Here is an 18340-nt window from a genome sequence, read left to right on the forward strand (position 1 = left end):
AACAATTGTCAGACTTCTCCCAGATAATATAATTCGTGGAAGAAACATACAGACAAAAAATATGATTTGAAGACCTTGGATTATTTGTTCCCATGCAGTTTATTACTAATTACTTACAAGTCACAGAGAAAAATGGAAAGCTGTTTTCTGGATAAACTAAGTCATACTCAGCAAGAATCTGATTAGAGAATGAGACAACTGGCTACCAAAATAATTACAGAGCTATAACTTAGGTCTGGAATTAAAACCAAAGACATCTCTAAAATCAGTTATCAAGGTGAGTGGGGCCAGAAATGACCCCCCCCCAAAAAGTATTTCCTCTCTAATCACAGAAAAGTACAAAAGAAAACACATTTTAATAAACAGCTCAGGAAATAAAATGTGGGGAAGAGACTAAATGGTAAAAAATAATTCAATTGCCTTCTTTAATTAAATTTTCAATAATTTTCATGTAAGAATACAGATATACTCACATACACAATTTGCCATAGTTGTGGCAAATGACTGAAATTTCTAAGTAGCTTTACAACTTTAGTATGGAGCCTCAATTTTTGTATTTTCTGGCAACTAATTACAAGCTTGGTTGATCACTCAAAGCAGAAATAAAGTTAAAGCAAAATGAATACTCTCCCCCTTCAACCCTCACAGCTATATCTCATGCAACCATACTTTAATGACTGTTTCTGGTTACTTATAAACTGTCATTATCTTACAGGGCAATAGATTGAGATTTCCCAAATGAAAGAGCACAACAGCTTCAGCAAGCCAGAACAGGGACCAGAAAAGATTACAATCTATAATGGAATCGCTCGGCTTTCATTTATAACTGCTAACTTGAAGAATTTTACTTACAAAGAAATTATACAATCATTATACATGTACAAATTTTATCACCATCATCCTTCAGGTGGGGGAGGGAACAGGAAAGGGGAAGGGGAGTGGGTGAGGGACATCAAAGGTTACTACCACCAATTGTGTACCTACTGTGTGCCAGGCATTGTGACAGTTCCAGAGACACAGCCATAAAACAACCTGCTTGGGGCTCAGTCGGTTAAGCGTCCAACTTCAGCTCAGGTCATGATCTTACCATTCGTGAATTCGAGTCCCTTGTTGGTTAGGCTCTGTGCTGAGCGCTCAGAGCCTGGAGCCTGCTTCAGATTCTGTGTGTTCCTCTCTCTCTGCCACTCCCCTGCTCCCACCACTTTGTCTCTCTCTCTCTCAAAAATACATAAACATTTAAAAAAATTGTTTTAATTAAAAAAAAAAAAAACTAAAACTTCTGATTGCTGTATCTGTAAATGGGGCAATCTCCTGAGAGCTCTCTAGTTCCTTAAAAATACTACTCACAGAACTCATTATTCAGAGAAGGAACCAGCAACATAAAAATTCCACAAGCATCAGAATCTCCAATGGAAAAACACAAGTTTCATCTCAAAGTTAGCTGGGTGCATAATAATGTTGCCTTTTTTCCTTTAAATAATCCTTATAATTATATACAATCATATAAGTATTATTACTATAAAATCAGTATTCAATAAAATACAAATAGAATTTATTAGCCACATTGTAATAAGGTGTAAGTAAAGTATACCTAATGAAAAATGGCAATGCAGCACCAGAGTATACAGCAAGGGAATTTAATTAGGACTTCACCAGAGCTTACAAAATGCCAGAATTGCTTAAAATTGTAAGAGATGAGTTATCAATTGATCTAATTAGACCAGAAGCAATACTTTAAACTTCTAATTTCAGAAAACTCTGCTACCTGACAAAAATATTTTTCTAATCATTTACATGTTCCAGCATTATCTACCAAAGCTTTTCAAAGGTGAAATGCTATCCAATTCATGAGAGGAACTGACCCTTTGACTCTAACTAAAAATATTATATACTACCATATAGTCTAATCATACATCAAATGAATCTCTTTACGGCTAAAACTTTTGTTAAAAAGAACAACGGGAAACGACATATTGGCTGGTGTTTTGGAACAGGAAACATATTCAAAAGGACACCGTGGAGTCCTAGAATTCAAATTCCTGTTTTTAACTGAGAGCATGCCAGTGTTTTCATAGGATTACATATAGTCAAGATACTAAACTTGACATCTCCACACTCTCAACTCCTGAGAGTGAAAATCTGTTGACGCTCAATAATATTTTTTTCTAGTTTTTTAAAAAAGTTTATTTATTTTGAGAGAGACAGAGACGGCGCTAGTGGGAAATGGCAGAGTGAGAGGAAGGCAGAGAAACCCAAGCAGCCTCCACACTGCTAGAGTGGAGTCGGATACGGGCTCAAACCCCTGAAACCATGAGATCATGACCTGAGCTGAAACCAAGAGTCAGACACTTAACGGACTGAGCCACCCAGGCACCCCTGAAGCTCAATAATTTAACAGATCAAAAACAAAGCCATGGTTTCATGTGGGAGAACCGTTAGACTCTTTTAAAAACAAATATTTATTATTTTTAGTAAGACTACTCATCAAAATATTTTTCACTTCAAATCCAGGATATATGCCCAGTTTTTTTTTTTTTATTAAAAGCATACTTGAAGTTACACATTAGGGTATCACTCACACAACCAGCAACCGAAGGAAGATATCTAACATCTATTTAAGTGTTATCATCATAATTTAAAATACATTGGAAGATCTTCCCCCCATAATATTCACAAGCTTACCCACAAATGTGGGATCAATTTTACCTGGAATAAAAAGTATATGCACTTAATGAATTCAACTGCCAAAAGCCCACCCATTTTCTTAAACCAACACTTTCTTCAGTATTCCATTAATTTATACTCATCAACCAAAATTTTCTGTGACATAAGGGTTTAATTATTTGAATCTTGGTCAATATTAAACAATGTTTTTGTCAACTTCTTAAGTTGTTATCACTGATCATTCCAATTGTGTTTCCGTTACTTTTTTACATATAATTAAAGAAGTAACATATGCTCATTATAGAAAATTTAGTAAATCTAGAAAAATATAATTTTTTAACATCAACTGTATTCTCTCACCCAGAAATTACCAGAGTTAACATTTTAACATATGTGCTTTTTTTTTTATATTTATTTATTTTTTTAAAGAGAGAAAAAGAGAGCACACATGCATGCAAGCAGGGAAGGGGCAGAGAAAGAGGGGGACAGAGAACCCGAAGTGGGCTCTGCTCTGACAGCAGAGAGCCTGATGTAGGGCTCAAAGCTGAACCAAAGTCAGACACTTAACCAACTGAGCCATCCAGGCACCCCGTCGATGTATGTGCTTTTAATCTTTGTTATAGGTACAAATATACGTACATTAAAAATAAAATTGTGATAAAAATGCGTATTAAGTATTCAACCAGTGTTTTTACCCTGTAACATACTGGGCATAGTAATATTTCTTATCTTTAAAATTTTAGAAAACATGACTTACGATAGCTTTGTCCTAGTACCCAAATGTATATATCATAATGAATTTAACCATTCCCCTATTACTAGGCATGTGAGTTCTTTTAACTTTCTACCAAGATAAATAACAACTCTGATGTACTCCTTACTAATAATCATGGACCAAGAAAACACATTGACCAAAAACACAATATTCACAACTCATCTCCAAAAATGGCCTGTAAACACATGAAAACACTTCCTCTCATCAATAAATCAACATAATACATGGGAATTATGAGAGACATTTCTCACCCACCAAACTGAAAACTATAAAACATATAAATAACACCAAGTGCTGGTGTGGGGATTATGAGAAAACCATTCCAATGCAATGCTAGTTATACACTAATACAACCTTTCTAAATAATAATTCAGGCAGTATATTTTAGCCAATTTTCAGAAATCTATCCTAAACAATCATAGATAATTCTAGATCCCAAGCAAAAAAACTGTAAATAGCATTCCCTTTTAATGCTAATTTAACGTTATGCACATATATCAAAAGTTAATGAAGACTTAATCTATATTGTCATCATTCTTGTGTTCTGCTCTCCCTATTATGTTATAGACTCTCATTTCTGATTCAGTTTTTATTTTTCATAAGGTTTGTTTGTGTGTTTAATGTTTAGTGCTCAATCTTAAACTTTCTAACATCAATATAGATAGATAGATAGATACATAGATAGATAGATAGATAGCTTCAAAGTGAACAGTGTGAATTTATGTCTTTTTCTTTCCACAAAACAACTTTGCACATCCATTTTATCTGAAACAAGTGCTTAGTAAAAGAACCCATCAATACCGCAGTGACTCACAAGTGGATTTTAAATGCCAACCAATAAGCCTGCTTTTCCGTCTCCTCTGTGGAGGTCCTTTACACAGGAAAGAAAACTCTTCAAAACCCTGAACAGGGACCTCTGACTCAGTACTATTTAAAATCCTTGTATTCAAGATTAGACAAATTTTCCAGCATGAATGTACCCTCCCCACAACTCTATCCTGACATACTTTGAAAGAGGAGTAGAAGTAGAAAGTAATTTTTAGAGGAGAGCTCTGAAGTGGACAAGTGTCCCCCTCGCTGTACAGTGACAGATTGAAGGCAGTGAGTCACCCAGGTTCTTAAGGCTAGGCCAGTCCAAAAGAATCAAGGGGAAAACTCCACAGATAGTTACTCTGGCAACCTCTCACCTGGTCACTCCAGGAAAGAAGGCTCCATAATCACGATTCTTTATCTTTTTTGACCCTTGTCAACCTATATGTGTTCCAATATAGCCACTGTATTTCAGCTGGTGTAGAAACTAACTTGAAAGATCATCTTCCCACAAAATAAAATTCATTATCTGACTTAAAAAAGGGAGGAGACTAACAGGTCTATGAGCCATTTCACTTAAAACCACTTTTCCTGAGACATAAATATCTGGAGGAAAGTTTTAATTCTACAAATGCTTTTCTTAAATCTCTCTGAAAACAGATGTAAGTGAAGAGAAAAACTTTCCTCCTCCTGAAAAATAAAATTTTTATTTTATAAAAGATCTTTATATTCCGCCTGTTTCATTGTCCTTTTTGTAGGAATAGATGCATGAGAAAGTTCGACTGGAAAATTAGGAATTTTTCAAAAAATTATCAATATCTCACTCATGTTGAGCTGTGCTATGAAGCTATTTCCAGAACAAAAGTGAGTGAAGCAATTAATATGTCAGCAACCATATTACAAAACATTTCTTTATTCTTAGGTTCTTCAGCAGGGTGTTTAATATATAGTTCAACCCATACTTTCAAAAGTTGAGTTGCTCTAAAAAGCCACTCTATAAAAATGTACTCCCTTGGATTTAAAACTTTAACCATTTTAAAGTTTTTACTGTAATCTATAGCATAAATATCATTCTCAAGAGCAATATAAATTCACTTCCACATTCCAACAAAAGATGTCCAAAATTTTCCCTTTGAAATAATAGCACATTTATGATAATGGTACTTATTATACAAATATGTGTAAGAGATAATTAGAGAACCACAAGATGTTAAAGCTGAGAAGGGGTCTTTTACAAGTAAGACAGTCTCAATTATAAATAAGAAGACCAAGGCCTCAAGAGGCAGATTTGTCTAGTTTACAGAATACCAAATCACTCTTGGTGTTACTTTCATTACCAGCTAATAATATTTAATAGCAATATATATACTATGCTTCAGTAAACAATGTGCAATTAACTAAATAAATGCCTGCCCCAAATTACTCATCTCCTAAATGGTTATATTACAGATAACAGCAAGTATGGCATATGAAATCTTTATTAAAATATTGGAGAGTGAGGAGAATTTTAAATATAAAGAGTCTATGAACAATTTCAATCAACATAAAAGGATAATGAAAGCAACAACGTAAGAGCAGGAGGATGGAAATAAGCTGACCAGATCATCAGAAAAGGACAAGGGTCCCTTGTGCTAAAACCAACATAAAGATGGAATCAGCATTAGTACTATTTGTGCTTTTAAAGATACCTCATGCTGAAGCAAACACTTGGGCTTCATCAGTAGCAATTTCAGATAACGCGAATAGAAGCGCAGTGTCCCACAAGGGAGTTGCTCCAACCATCCTCTTTGCCACAGACACCATTCTTCCTCATCCCTACAAATACCCTCATCCCTTCCTGGATCCTGCTGTCTCCTCCGTTTTTTGTTTTTTGTTTTTTGTTTTTTCTCCTCTCTCCATGAAATTGCATAAGGGGCAGACAGCATCTGTTGCTCCCACCTCTTGTCACTTAATCTTTAGACCATGTCAGCACCCAGAAAATTCTCTTGCCCCTGCCCTTTAGACTTTCCCATAGTCTGCTGTCCTCAGGATATCTTAAATTTTAACATATCGCAAGCCAAACTCCTGGTGTCTCCTACATCCTTTTTTTTTTAATTTGTTTATGTTTATTCTTGAGACAGAGAAAGAGAGAGAGAGGGGGGGAGAGTGTGTGGGGAGGGGCAGAGAGCGAGGGACACACAGAATCTGAAGCAGGCTCCAGGCTCTAAACAAACTGTCAGCACAGAGTCCAATGCACGGCTCGAACCCACAAACCATGAGATCATGACCGGAGCCGAAGTCGGACACAACCGATTGAGCCATCCAGGCGACGCCCCCCTCCCCACATCCCTTTTAAAAAGCATGCCCATGATTCCATTTATATGAATGTCCAAAAGAGGCAAATCCATAGAGACAGAAAGTAGATTAGTGTTTGCTACAGGATACAGGAAAAAGGGAAATTAGGAGTGACTGCTAACAGGCACTGGGTTTTGTTCTAGGGTGACGGAAATGTTCTACAATTAGGTAATAGTGATGGTTGCACAGCACTGTGAATATACCAAAAACCACTGAATTGCGCACTGTAAAATGGTGAATTTTATGCTATTTGAATTTTATCTCAATAAAACAATTGCAAATTAAAAATAAATGAAAATAAGCACATTCACAATGTTTTACAACTACACACACACACGCACACACATACACACACACACACTTCTTCTAACTTTCCTTTCACCTTGAAAAATAATAAACTCCCCAAAGGTGGAATTATTAAAGCAGAGGCCGAATGATCATCTGTCAGCAATGTGCTATTGAAGAGCTAACTGAACTGAGTGGAAAATTACACTAGATTACCTTGAAGTATTTTTCATCTTTAAGTTTCTATGTCACAAGCCAAAATGAAAAAAATGAGAACCAGGAGGAAAATTTTTAAGTGACCAGGAAGAAAAAGTATGAATCATTTATTCCCATTCAAAATGAGAACTGTAGAATATAATGAAGCAAAAGAATAAAAACGAAACAGATCCAAAAAGGAAGGGCACAGAAAATCATGAAAAAAATATTAAGTAAATTAAATAACAGCACAAAAACCAAATGATATTCAGAGTTTAATATACCAATATTTGTTTTGCTCATACAGAATTTATCCCGTATCTAACTGTATTTCTCTAAAGAAATTCCAATACTTTTTGTCCTTGAGTAGTGAAGAAATAAGAAAAAAAAATCTAGTGAAGATGAGATTTAAATCAAATTACTATTGATGGGCATGTAACTGGGTTAATAAGGTAAACAAGGTATGGATAACATAACAGAAAAATATTTTCCCCGAAATTCAGCTACTCTTACCTTTAAAACCCATTAACCCAACAACTAGCATCCTTTGTAGGTAAGTTTACATGGGAAGACAAAACATTATGGATGATACAAAAACCGAAAAACTAAACCTTTCTACTAAAAGAAATGCCAGCAAACATCTATTAATAGTTTGCTGTAGTAAAGAATCCCTTTTTATATACCAAATGACCAACATTTAGTGAAATAGAAAAGAGGTATTTGTGTACACACTCAATATTAGAAAAGGGGTTCATTCAGCAAATACTCATTATTGGATTTACAGAGTACACTAAAATGTTTTATATATTTACCTAGTTATAAGCCACAGGTACAAGACATCAAAATTTTAAAGAAGTCCAACTTAAATATTATGACATCAAAGTTATCCAAATTAAAAAAAAAAAACTAAATAAGATGACAATCCTTATATTCTCTCTTGTTTATTAATTTGGGCTTCCAAAAAAAAGAAGAAAATGGAATTTCTGAGTCTATCAAGAACTTCTTTCTCCTGTTCTTTTATAATTAAAAACTTAGACCACACAAGAGTCTAGGATGTGACATTTTAATGACCCAAACTTTTTAGGAATCATAATCCACTCTGGCATCCAGAAACATCATGCACATTACTACTTTACACCTGTTTCAGCTGCAAAGAATATTACTTTACACAAACAGCCACAGCAGATGGGTCTGGAAAGCAAATGTGTTAAATGGGCTTCCCCAACATTTTGTGACCGGCTCCTTTCAGAAGCCAAAAGACTGTACTTCACAATCAGATTCCAAAGAGTTGATCTGTTGACCAGCAGCCTCTGCACCCACTTGAGAATGCAGTCTCACCTGAGACCTAATGTTCTGTGAATCTGCTGTATTATTCAAGAATATTAAATTCTGTTATAAAGGTCAAGAAAATAAATGGGGTGGATAAAACTCATAAGAAGTGATAGTCATTGATGGTAAGGAAGCTAATAGCTTATGAGGTAAAGGCAACACTCAAGAGACCCAATTAGGTATAGATAATAAAAGCCTATGAACTTCTAAAACAAAGGCAAAATTCATAAGATGTGTTAAAAATAGTTAAGTTAGTAAGCCATAAGACATCCCCAAATAGAAAATATGATGGAACAAACGAGAGGTTCACTTGTAGAAAGAAAGACATGGGAAGACTAAATCATCATTATTCTATCTCTGGACTGGCAGCTGTATCATCTCCATATGAGCCACCCACCGAGGACGCCCATCCTGGTCTTATTCCAGACCCACAGGTGCTTTACCCAAGAAACACAAATAAAACCAGGGAAACTGGCAAAACTACAGTTGTATGTAAGTGTACTTGTACCTACTCTCTTCTATAGAGCAAGAATTATCATGACCCAGAGTATTACTAGTACGTAGAGCCCTTACTCAAAAATCAACTCTGACCCTCATAACCACACCCTCAATGGGAAGAGTGATGTGAAAGAGAGTCAGGACACATGAATATTGTGTACCCAGGCCTCCCATAGTGTGGTCCTTTCAACCTTTGCACCTTAAGTGTGCTAACTTACCCCATGGCTTTCCTCTTGCTACTGGCTGTGTGTTTGAAACAGTGTGATTCAAACATTTAATTTGGTTGCTGAGCCTGTCAATTCCACAACCTGTAGGAACGCTGGTAGTGTACTTGGAGGCTAACCATTGCATCCAGATAATTTCCCACAAAATACCTACTGAATCGGAAATCTGCATTTTAAAAGATCCCCAGGTGATTTATAAGCATATTAAAGTTTAAGAGCACCGAGGGAGACTATCTGAAGAAAGAAAAAGACAGAAATTTGGATCTCAGCACTACATCCTGAACAGTATCCTGAATATAAAGTCTCATATATGCCCTGTGTACCAACTCAGAGTTCCAGAAGAGATAGAGAATGCTGAGACCCACTTTCAACAAGTATCATGTAAGGTTTAGAGAAGCAATACTGCCCTTGGTGATTCTCCTTTGAATCTCAGCTCTGTAAAGCTCCAAACAGTTTGAGAAAACACTCAGAAAAGTACAGCGCAATATATCTTACACTATCATTAACCCTATAATCTCCCTCTTGCTGTAAACTAGGAAAATAACCTTTTTCATCTCTGCTGTGTTTCAAGAACACCTATCCAAAGGACAAAAGGCTACCGGAAACAGAGAAAGGGTTAGGACTTCCTTAAGAAGGTTGCAGTGACCTAAGAAAGAATATCAAAGAACAGTTGAGCAGAATAGCCTGAGAAGCGTCCTTAATGGGCTATACATTTCATCTACCAGCACTCGCTGACCTGATCAGCTCCAGTCATTTTATGCATTTATTACATTTTATTGTATATTGCATTGTTCCTGACACATAGTAAGGACTCAGTAAATGTTCTGAAATAATGGGGGGAGGGGGGGCAAACAATGAAAAATGTCACCTTTTCTATCCTGGATTCATTTAAAGCAAATTCAATGAATTGGATCTCTTGGTTTTGAGAAATTCCTGAGAATGAAGGCATAATTCCACATCTCAAATTAGCATGGTTCATAACACTCTCATTCCATATCTCAAATTTGGATTTTATATTTTCCATTATTAATCCCATGTTTGACAACACTATGAAACACATCAACCAATCCATTAAGAAACAATGCATTTCTAAATTTCACCAACAATTATTTATAAGTAATATGCTACACAGGGAAGATCAGCTATTACTCTGATGTTTTTCTAGGTCCAGATTTAAGGTATCTTGGGAAAATACAGACTCAAGGCATCTAGAGAAGAATTGAAATAAAAACCGAGGACATGATCACACATACAAAGATCATAAACAAGACGTAAAACAAAAGTCTGAAAGTGTTGAGAAATTCTACCCTGGTGAAGACTTAAGATGAGACTATCAGGAAAAGAATATAAAAGTTCCAAAGATCATTTTTGTAAGGAATATGTCCACTTTTTGTTGCTAAAAGAGGAAGTATGTTTAAATTTCAAAGGAAAAAGATTTAAGTTGGAAATCAGAATCTACCATCCCATAAGTGAATCTTTATAAAAAGAATAAGGAAACATACATAGGGAATGGCTCAGCATTTTCTCCCTTCCAAATGGTCTATCAAATCCTGTTCAGTCCATGCATTTAGCACAGCCAAGGACAGTTAAAGTCCTCATAGGACATTAGACATTTCAGCACAGGTTTTCAGACTGTTATGTGGGTTTTAAATATCAAGTTTAAGAATTGACTCCACCAGCTCACATAAGAGAGAGGTAACATTACAGATTTGTGTGTCTTCTGCAGCTAACAGCATGAAAACAGACACATGACAAGCCTTCAATAAATACTTATTGAATTTAATTATTACCACCCTCTGAGGCAAAAATCTTAATTGGAGAATAATCTAAACTCTACCATCACCACCACCAGTAGAAAAGTAGCTCTCAAAATTCCCAAGTGAATCCACTCACATGCTAAACAATCAGAACAACAACAAAGAGCAATTGTCTTATTCATTACAAAGGGCTAAGAATGAATCTTTTGTTTGCAAACTTAATCCACTCCAACTAGTACTGTTAACTGCCCAGTAAAACGCAGTGCATTATTTTTGTTTCACAAACCTTAATCTTGATCTATGTTCTTGATGAAATGTGTTAAACTTTTATGCATGTAATCTATTTCATTCTTTGTTGTATGAAATACAGTTTCTTTATTACGTGACAGTTAAGAGGCAAAATGCTTTTTTTATAAGCAATAGTAGGGGGGAAAAATCACTTGAATTTCAGAATATCATACCCCAAACCTGATTTGTTCACATATAAACAGCCATATTTCAAAGAGAAATCCTTTAAAATTCATTACATCTATTACTGTGCAGTTACGTTTGGGGCAGCACAGGACCCAAATACAAGGCTGGTGCCCCTTTTGGTTGAGTAGGTAGTGCTGGACTTGATAAATTTTCATAAGCTGCTATCCCCATTAGGGAGTTAGTCACTGGTTTTAACAAACTCCTTGAAGAGTTCATTTCAGTTATTCCTGCCTTGCTCAATGTGAAACAATTTAATCTTACTGCTTTCTTCCTAAGGGGTAAAAAGATGATGTTCAAAGGAGAACACTTGGGAAGGAAACACGCATGGTGAAATTTTGGAGCTCTCTGGTTAGGCCTGAGGGAAAGACACCTCTAAAGAGAGAGCCTAGAATTGGGGGGTGGGGGGGGGGGAGTAGGGGAGAGGCTCACAATGGAAAGTGGAAAAGCACAGCAAAGAAACTTGGCTTACTCTGAAACCACACTATATTAGTTATTTTATAACACATCTACAGTTATTTTAAACATAGTTTAACTTGACATGGCCCATTCTGTCCCAGAGCTTTTGTCTTACACTAATGACATGAAAGTTTGCCTGCTAACATCCATAAATAATTTCACAGGTTATCACTTTATTTCAAAATAGTATTTCATAATTAAGACAAAGTCAAATTTCTCTTTGCTTTGTAAATCTACAGACCTTACAGCCTTATATGGAAGTTTCATAAGGTGGAAATAACAACAGACAATGATTTTAGATTCTTTTAAAAGATACCGTATCAAATTCCAAATCTATGACACATACATATTGGATAAGCTAGAAGTCCCTAGGAAGTGGTTTCAGACTACACATTCTACCACCACAACCTTCCAGATTCCCCTAGGAGGGCATGCCACAATCTTAGGACAGAGCTGGTGCGCAAGTACACGTTGAAAAACCACTCCAAGGAGACTGTGATATTCAACCCACTACCTCCTGCCCCTATTGCCGTTATCAGCTAATAATGTTTCACTACCCGCTACTGATGTACATTGTGCTATTTCTTCTATACCGAATGTTAACTAAGTGAAGACATTAGAATAGAGAATCTGAATTCAACTGGCATTTATTCAGTTTTTAAGAGGTAAAAATATATCCCGGAATGACAAATCAATTTAATTTCCTTTCATAAAATTTCATTTCAGTGCTACATCACAAATCCTGAACTCAAAGCTACTTACAGTCATAGCTTTCCAATTAAAGCATTTAAGTCCGCTAATATATTTCCATGAATCAAACTTTCACTACCAAGTAGCAGTACAAAAAAAGAGATAAGTTTCAACATTCCTCACAATCCCCTTACACTCAGGTAAGAGATAACTCAGATGTTTTAAGCAAGTAAATAAGACTATTATTTCAAGGTCACCATAACTCTCCCATTGTACATTATACCTCATATCCTAGAGTGTTCGGATTCAGGAAATTTTCTCACTTCCGGCTAATTTTAGGTAAAATCAGTTAAAGAGGTAATTCTGTTTCAAACTAACCCTCCTGGTTTTCAGTGTACGTGTCATTCATACTCCAGTCCATTGGAATGTATCTCACAATCCCCAAACTTCTTCAACTTTACTCTTAGCCAATACTGGTTTATGCAACCATAAAGCATATTAAGGAAATATGTGGATCTCTCCCAAACTTTTAAAATCACCTGACAACACGGGTATCTTAACAACCTCGAAATCCTTAGGGCTGTCAAATCTATGCTGCAAACATTTAGGCCCAAATATTAAAAAAAAAAAAAAAAAACAAGACAAAAGCAAACACAAACAAACTTAGGAAAAACTTCAAAACCAAACTGAGAAAACATACTTACCTTAATTGGAGCACTACTAAACTTAATTTTCCTATTTGCTGGGATGTCTTCTTCTTCTGGCAATCCAACAATTTCCGAGTACTCCATATCTGGTTGATAGTAATTGTTTTCATCACTATCTTCCTGCTCATCCTGTTCAGTGCCTGTCTCTCCCCAGTCTGAATTATACCTGGATCTTACCCTATACACATTATAGTCACTGTGCATGTAAACATGGGAACTCTCAAAATTATTTGAATCTTCGGGTACTTCCTTTCCACAACTGGATCCAGGAGCATCAGCAGAGGTAAAATCACCACCTGCAAGTTCTTTCTTCTGATGCATTGCTGCCTCACTCCCAACTAAATTAGCTTCGGCATCTTCTAAAGGTTCATTTTGTGGTGAAAGGATTTCAGACTCTGGCATCGCCTTATTTGCAGCACAAGGTTCCTCAGGAAGATCTCTGTCAATTCTGTCAGGAGTCTCTTGGTTAGATGTGGAGTCCTCGGCTTCCTTGCTCTGCTGTGTTTCTTCACCAAGCACTGAAGCTAGAGAGGTACTTTTCGAAGCCACTTCTGGTACTGGACTTGTATTACTCTTCTGAGCATCCTCTGCATCATCACCGTGTTTGCTTGGAGGAGACCAAGAATCTGAATCCTTAAGGTGACCAAAGGTGTCAAGATTTGTAACAGTAACAGATGGTAGATTCAGGGGATAATGCCCAGTCACTGAGTATTCGTTTTCAGGCTTCTCAGAAACCATGGCACTGGGGGAATCAGTGTTCTCAAATACTGCACTCAGTTGACTCACAGTTGGGGAAACAGCCTCCGTCCGGGAGCTAAGGCTGTCCAAGGAATCAGTACTGCCTCTGTTGGACTTGGAGCCACCCCATTCGTCCTGAGGTTCATTCCCTCCAGCTTTCTCTTTCTTTGGGGAATAGCGGCTGTTTTGTCCTGACTCATGCACACTTCTCTCAAACATCTTCCGAGTTTCTGTGAACTTAGAATATGAAGGGCCATCGTACATTGTGTCAAATCTACTAATTCGTTCTGAAACAGAGGACTCCAACTTAACAACTGAGCCATCTGTTTTTTCCAGGAATTCTTTGGGCCTCATTCTTCTCTGTGGAGATGAAGGTCCACCTTTCCCCCTTGTTTTGGCAATGACCGCAGCATTTTCACTGGGTTCCATACCCATCTGCATAAACAGATTTTTAATTCTGTTGACATTGGAGCCATATTTCCTCCCCCTGCTCTGCTGGGAGCCCTCACCTTCTTTTGTTTTTTGTTCCCCATCTGACTTGGGTTTGTCAAAGGTACTTTTCAGTGCCTGGAACTCAGTTCTATATGCATTCCTGTGAGGAGAGGCACTTCTGAGAGTGGTTCGTTCACCTGAAGACTCGGTTTTCAACATTTTTACTTCAGGGGTGAAAAGCCAATGTTCATAATGACCAGGAAAACACAAACAAAAAAACAAAACACCTCTCTTCTCTAATCAAGAGAGTATTTGGTCAAGAAAAAGTACCTCTCAAATGGCATACTGTATCAGTGATCCTCCCAACAGGTGTATTAGGAAATTATTCAGTCAAGAGTTACACAAAATGGCTTTTTCAAAGCAAGACTAGAGGTTCATCTGTAATAGAAAAGAATGAATTTCTGCATTCATTTACTTATTCGAAAATTTACGTTTAGTCAACCAAGAATACACTTTTCAAAGTGACTCAGTCATATATCAAACAGAAAAAAAAATTACTTATTGAAATGGTCATTTAAAAGCCAAGAATTTAAAAGTTATAACTCTGATTGGTCCTTGGTAACAAAAATGTTTCAATTTGGAGGTCCCTACCGAAATCACACACTAATACACACACGAGTTACACATAAGCACACTACTTTAGCCTAAGTTTTGGTTGCTTTTGTGAATGGTCTTAAAAAAAAAAAAAAAAAAAAAAAAAACAGCAGTCCCTAGATCTTTAAGATACCATCAAACTGTCCAGGAAAAAAAAAAAAAACGAATTTCATTTGGGATGCTCCACATCAGGTAGAATTTAATCTTTCTGGGTAAGCACAATTCAAAGTTTGGATTCTATGTTTACAAAGTCCATAATATGCCTACAGAGGCTTATTTCACTCTTTCTGGTCCAATATTCTGATTTGCAGCATCCCCAAAACAACATTAGTACATTTCAGACCAAAACAAGCAGAAGAAAGTTCTCACATGAAAGTAACTTTCACTCTAAGTTCAGTTACATCTAATATTTGGAAGTTTCCTAAGAGTGGATAGTATTCATTATAGAGTGAGGTGTAGAATATCATGGGAATAAATGTAGGAGAACGTGACGATCAGAAAGCAAACATAACATGAAACCTCTTCTTATAACCCTGATTTGTTTATTCCTACTTGCCTCTAACTTCCTACAAGCTCAAAATGCAACGCAATGCATGCTTGCTGGTCTCCACTAGCCCACAGCTGGATTTTATATCAATATGCCAGTAATCAAATACTTCAAGAGCTGCTGAGGCGCAGACAATGTCATGCTAAAGATTTTTCATTTTGTTTTGCTTTGTTTTGTCTTTTAATATTAGGCCGAGCCATATCACCCTCACGCACAATCAGCTGAGGAAGCACACACTTTCACTGAAACCGCCTCCAAACTCGGCTCCTGGCCCAGCACGCATGCATGGCCCATGCAGACAAACAAGAAAGGCTTGAGAGTGTGGTGCCTGTTTTTTGGTAAAGCATCGACCATCTCCTTGTACCCTGACATTTGTTTAAGCCTTACACACCCTCCCCCCCCCCCCTACACATACACCCCACTCCCTCCCCGGCCAATTCGAACCCGAGGGGGCGGGGGCGGGGGAGATGAGGCCGCCGGGGGACTCAAAACCTGCCCTCACAAAAGACAAACATAAATAACACCAACTTGAGAGGCAGCCGGTTCCCAAGCCTGGTTCGGGACGCAATCCCTCGGCCCCGGGGCAGGGCCGGGAGAGCAGGTGACGCCAAGCGCTATGGTAGGAGGTCGCAGTCTAGCTTTGTGCCAAAAAGCACCTGAAGTCCTAACACATTGGCTGCGGCTCCCGGCGGCTGCCAGGCGGATCCCAGTGTGGCACCGAGAGAGCCGAGCTCCTTGGCCACATTAAAAAAAGAAAAAGAAAAAAAAATTACAGGGTAATGATAATAAATCCCTTTGTTTTTCCTCCCAATGTGCCAGGAAACAATAGATCCCACTGATAATGCCTCCGATCCTCAACCTATCGCTCCCCAACCACAACCCACCCCCACCCCCAGCCTGCAACTCAGCCTTTGTACATCCCGATTTTTTTCCTCTTCATCTCCACCCTCCCCAACTCCTCGCCCCGCGCACAGCCTCCCCCTTACCCGAGCGGGAGCCGCCGCCGGCGGGGAGGGTCGGACGGCCGCGGCTCCCACCCCCTCCTCAGAGGCGCCCCCCGCCCCACTGTGGCCGCGGCTCTATCCGCGCCGGCCCGCACGGCGCCCCTCCACCCGCCGCTCACGGCGCAGCGCGGAGGGCGGCTGCGGCGGCCGCTTCCACTCGCGCCGCGGCCCCCACGCGCGCCCTGCCCGCGGCGGGCGGCCCCGGGAGGCGCGCTGCGCTCCCCAACGCCATTGCGGGCGGGCGGCGGCCCGGGCCACGACACGCTCGCCCACTCGGGCCGGCCCGGGGAGGGGGGTCGGGGCGCGGAAGGGGCTTGGCCCACGTGCGGTCACCCGCTGCGGGCCGTTTGGGCCGCCCGGGAGCCAGGGTGTAGTGGGAGAGAGGCCGCGGGGGTGAGGAAGGCCCAGGGTAACAGGTGCCTCACCTCGGCTGATGGGATTAACTCTAGGGCCGCAGAGAGAGGGAGCCCGGCAGCAAAATCCCAGGAGAGGGAGAGAGAGGGAGCCTCTGGCGGCCAACCGAGGGCGAAAAGCACCGGCCCGAGGCGAGGCCGCCCCACCCCCTCGGCCGTGGGCTAGGGGCCTCCCCGGCCTAGGGCAAGGCCTGCCCTTCTGGGGCCCGTCCGCCTTTCTGCTACCGGGGTTGGTTCGGCAGAAACTGGGCTCTTGGTCCGCTTGCTACTGGGCCTGCACAAAGTATGCAGTTAACTTCATGACCCCAGGGCATCTAAAACCCCAGGCTACTCTCCAGGCCGGTTTGGCCCACACCTAGGCCGCCTTGCCGGCCTAACACCCACCTTGACCTCAAGTCTCCATTGTTAAAAGGAAAAGGATTAGGAGGTCTTATGACTTGCTCAGCCCCACCCTCCTCTTTTATAAATGCTCAGTGCCCACTCCTACCTCCTCCCTAAAAAGATACCCCAAGTGTCTTTTCTGTGGCAATGTTTATGAAACTGATCATGTCTGTCAATGTAGATCTTTAAGCCAATCCTCCAAAAACTCCATAGAGTAAAAACGACTAAAGGACAAGTTTTCAAGAGGGTAAACCATAACTCTCATAGAAATATAAAATGAAAGTGTGTCCAAAATGCCATTTGGCACATTAATTAGGGAGGGAATCGCAAGATACTACAACCCATTCAAACAAGGATGTGGAAAAGAGACCTTTAGGGACAAACAGCAAAGAGAGAAGACTGGTTAATATTCTATAAGGCACAAAAAATTAATGTTTTGAATTATCTGTTCTACAGGGCAGTAATCAATTGTATCTCTAAACAAAATAATTTTGCATTCCTATAGATAAGAACATTTACATTACCATAAGTTTCTACAACCTACAGAATAGTAAAATGGCTTTGTCGAAGGCCAAAGGTGCAGACCAAAGGTGTAGAACCAAAAACTCAAAGTCCCGTAGATAACATCCAGCCTTCCATTGAAAGGACACCCAGTGATATTCGCCCATTTCAAAGTCTTACACCAGTTTTCCCAACAGAACTGTTATTATCTGCATTTTCCGGATGGGAAAACTGAGGTTTAGGTTTTATAACTTACCCACAGCTTTATCAACTAGTAAATAATTAAAGTCTGATATGAACTCCAGCAAGTCTGTATACAGAATCTCTACTCTGGGAGCAAAATCTCTTGCTTAATTTCAAAAGGCCTTTGTAGCTACTCAATTCTATGTATCTTTCATTTTGAACAGTGAAATTTTTTCAAGTTTCACCAAATTCTGGGTGCTTTCCCAAGAAATTGGCACTCTCTGTCTAC

At 39.0% G+C, this 18340-nt stretch overlaps 1 protein-coding gene across 17 annotated transcripts in view; it reads right to left on the reverse strand.

Annotated features, from left to right (window-relative positions):
- PPP1R9A (protein phosphatase 1 regulatory subunit 9A) overlaps window positions 1-17150 on the reverse strand; it is a 323631-nt gene extending 306481 nt beyond the window's left edge. For 4 of the 17 annotated variants that reach the window (XM_053218438.1, XM_053218436.1, XM_053218441.1 and 1 more), the window contains exons 1-2: window positions 16098-16441; window positions 13196-14806 (exon numbers count right to left, since the gene is read on the reverse strand). In XM_053218438.1, the coding sequence (XP_053074413.1) occupies window positions 13196-14587 (1392 nt within the window). In that variant the 5' untranslated portion in view covers window positions 14588-14806; window positions 16098-16441. Of the gene's footprint in view, window positions 1-13195; window positions 14807-16097; window positions 16445-16555; window positions 16927-16998 lie in introns of those variants that run through there. The other 13 variants (XM_053218433.1, XM_053218437.1, XM_053218439.1 and 10 more) reach the window with 9 other exon arrangements.
- Window positions 17151-18340: the final 1190 nt, after the last annotated feature.

This window comes from Acinonyx jubatus, chromosome A2 (genome assembly GCF_027475565.1).
Source record: "Acinonyx jubatus isolate Ajub_Pintada_27869175 chromosome A2, VMU_Ajub_asm_v1.0, whole genome shotgun sequence".
Taxonomy (NCBI): Eukaryota; Metazoa; Chordata; class Mammalia; order Carnivora; family Felidae; genus Acinonyx; species Acinonyx jubatus.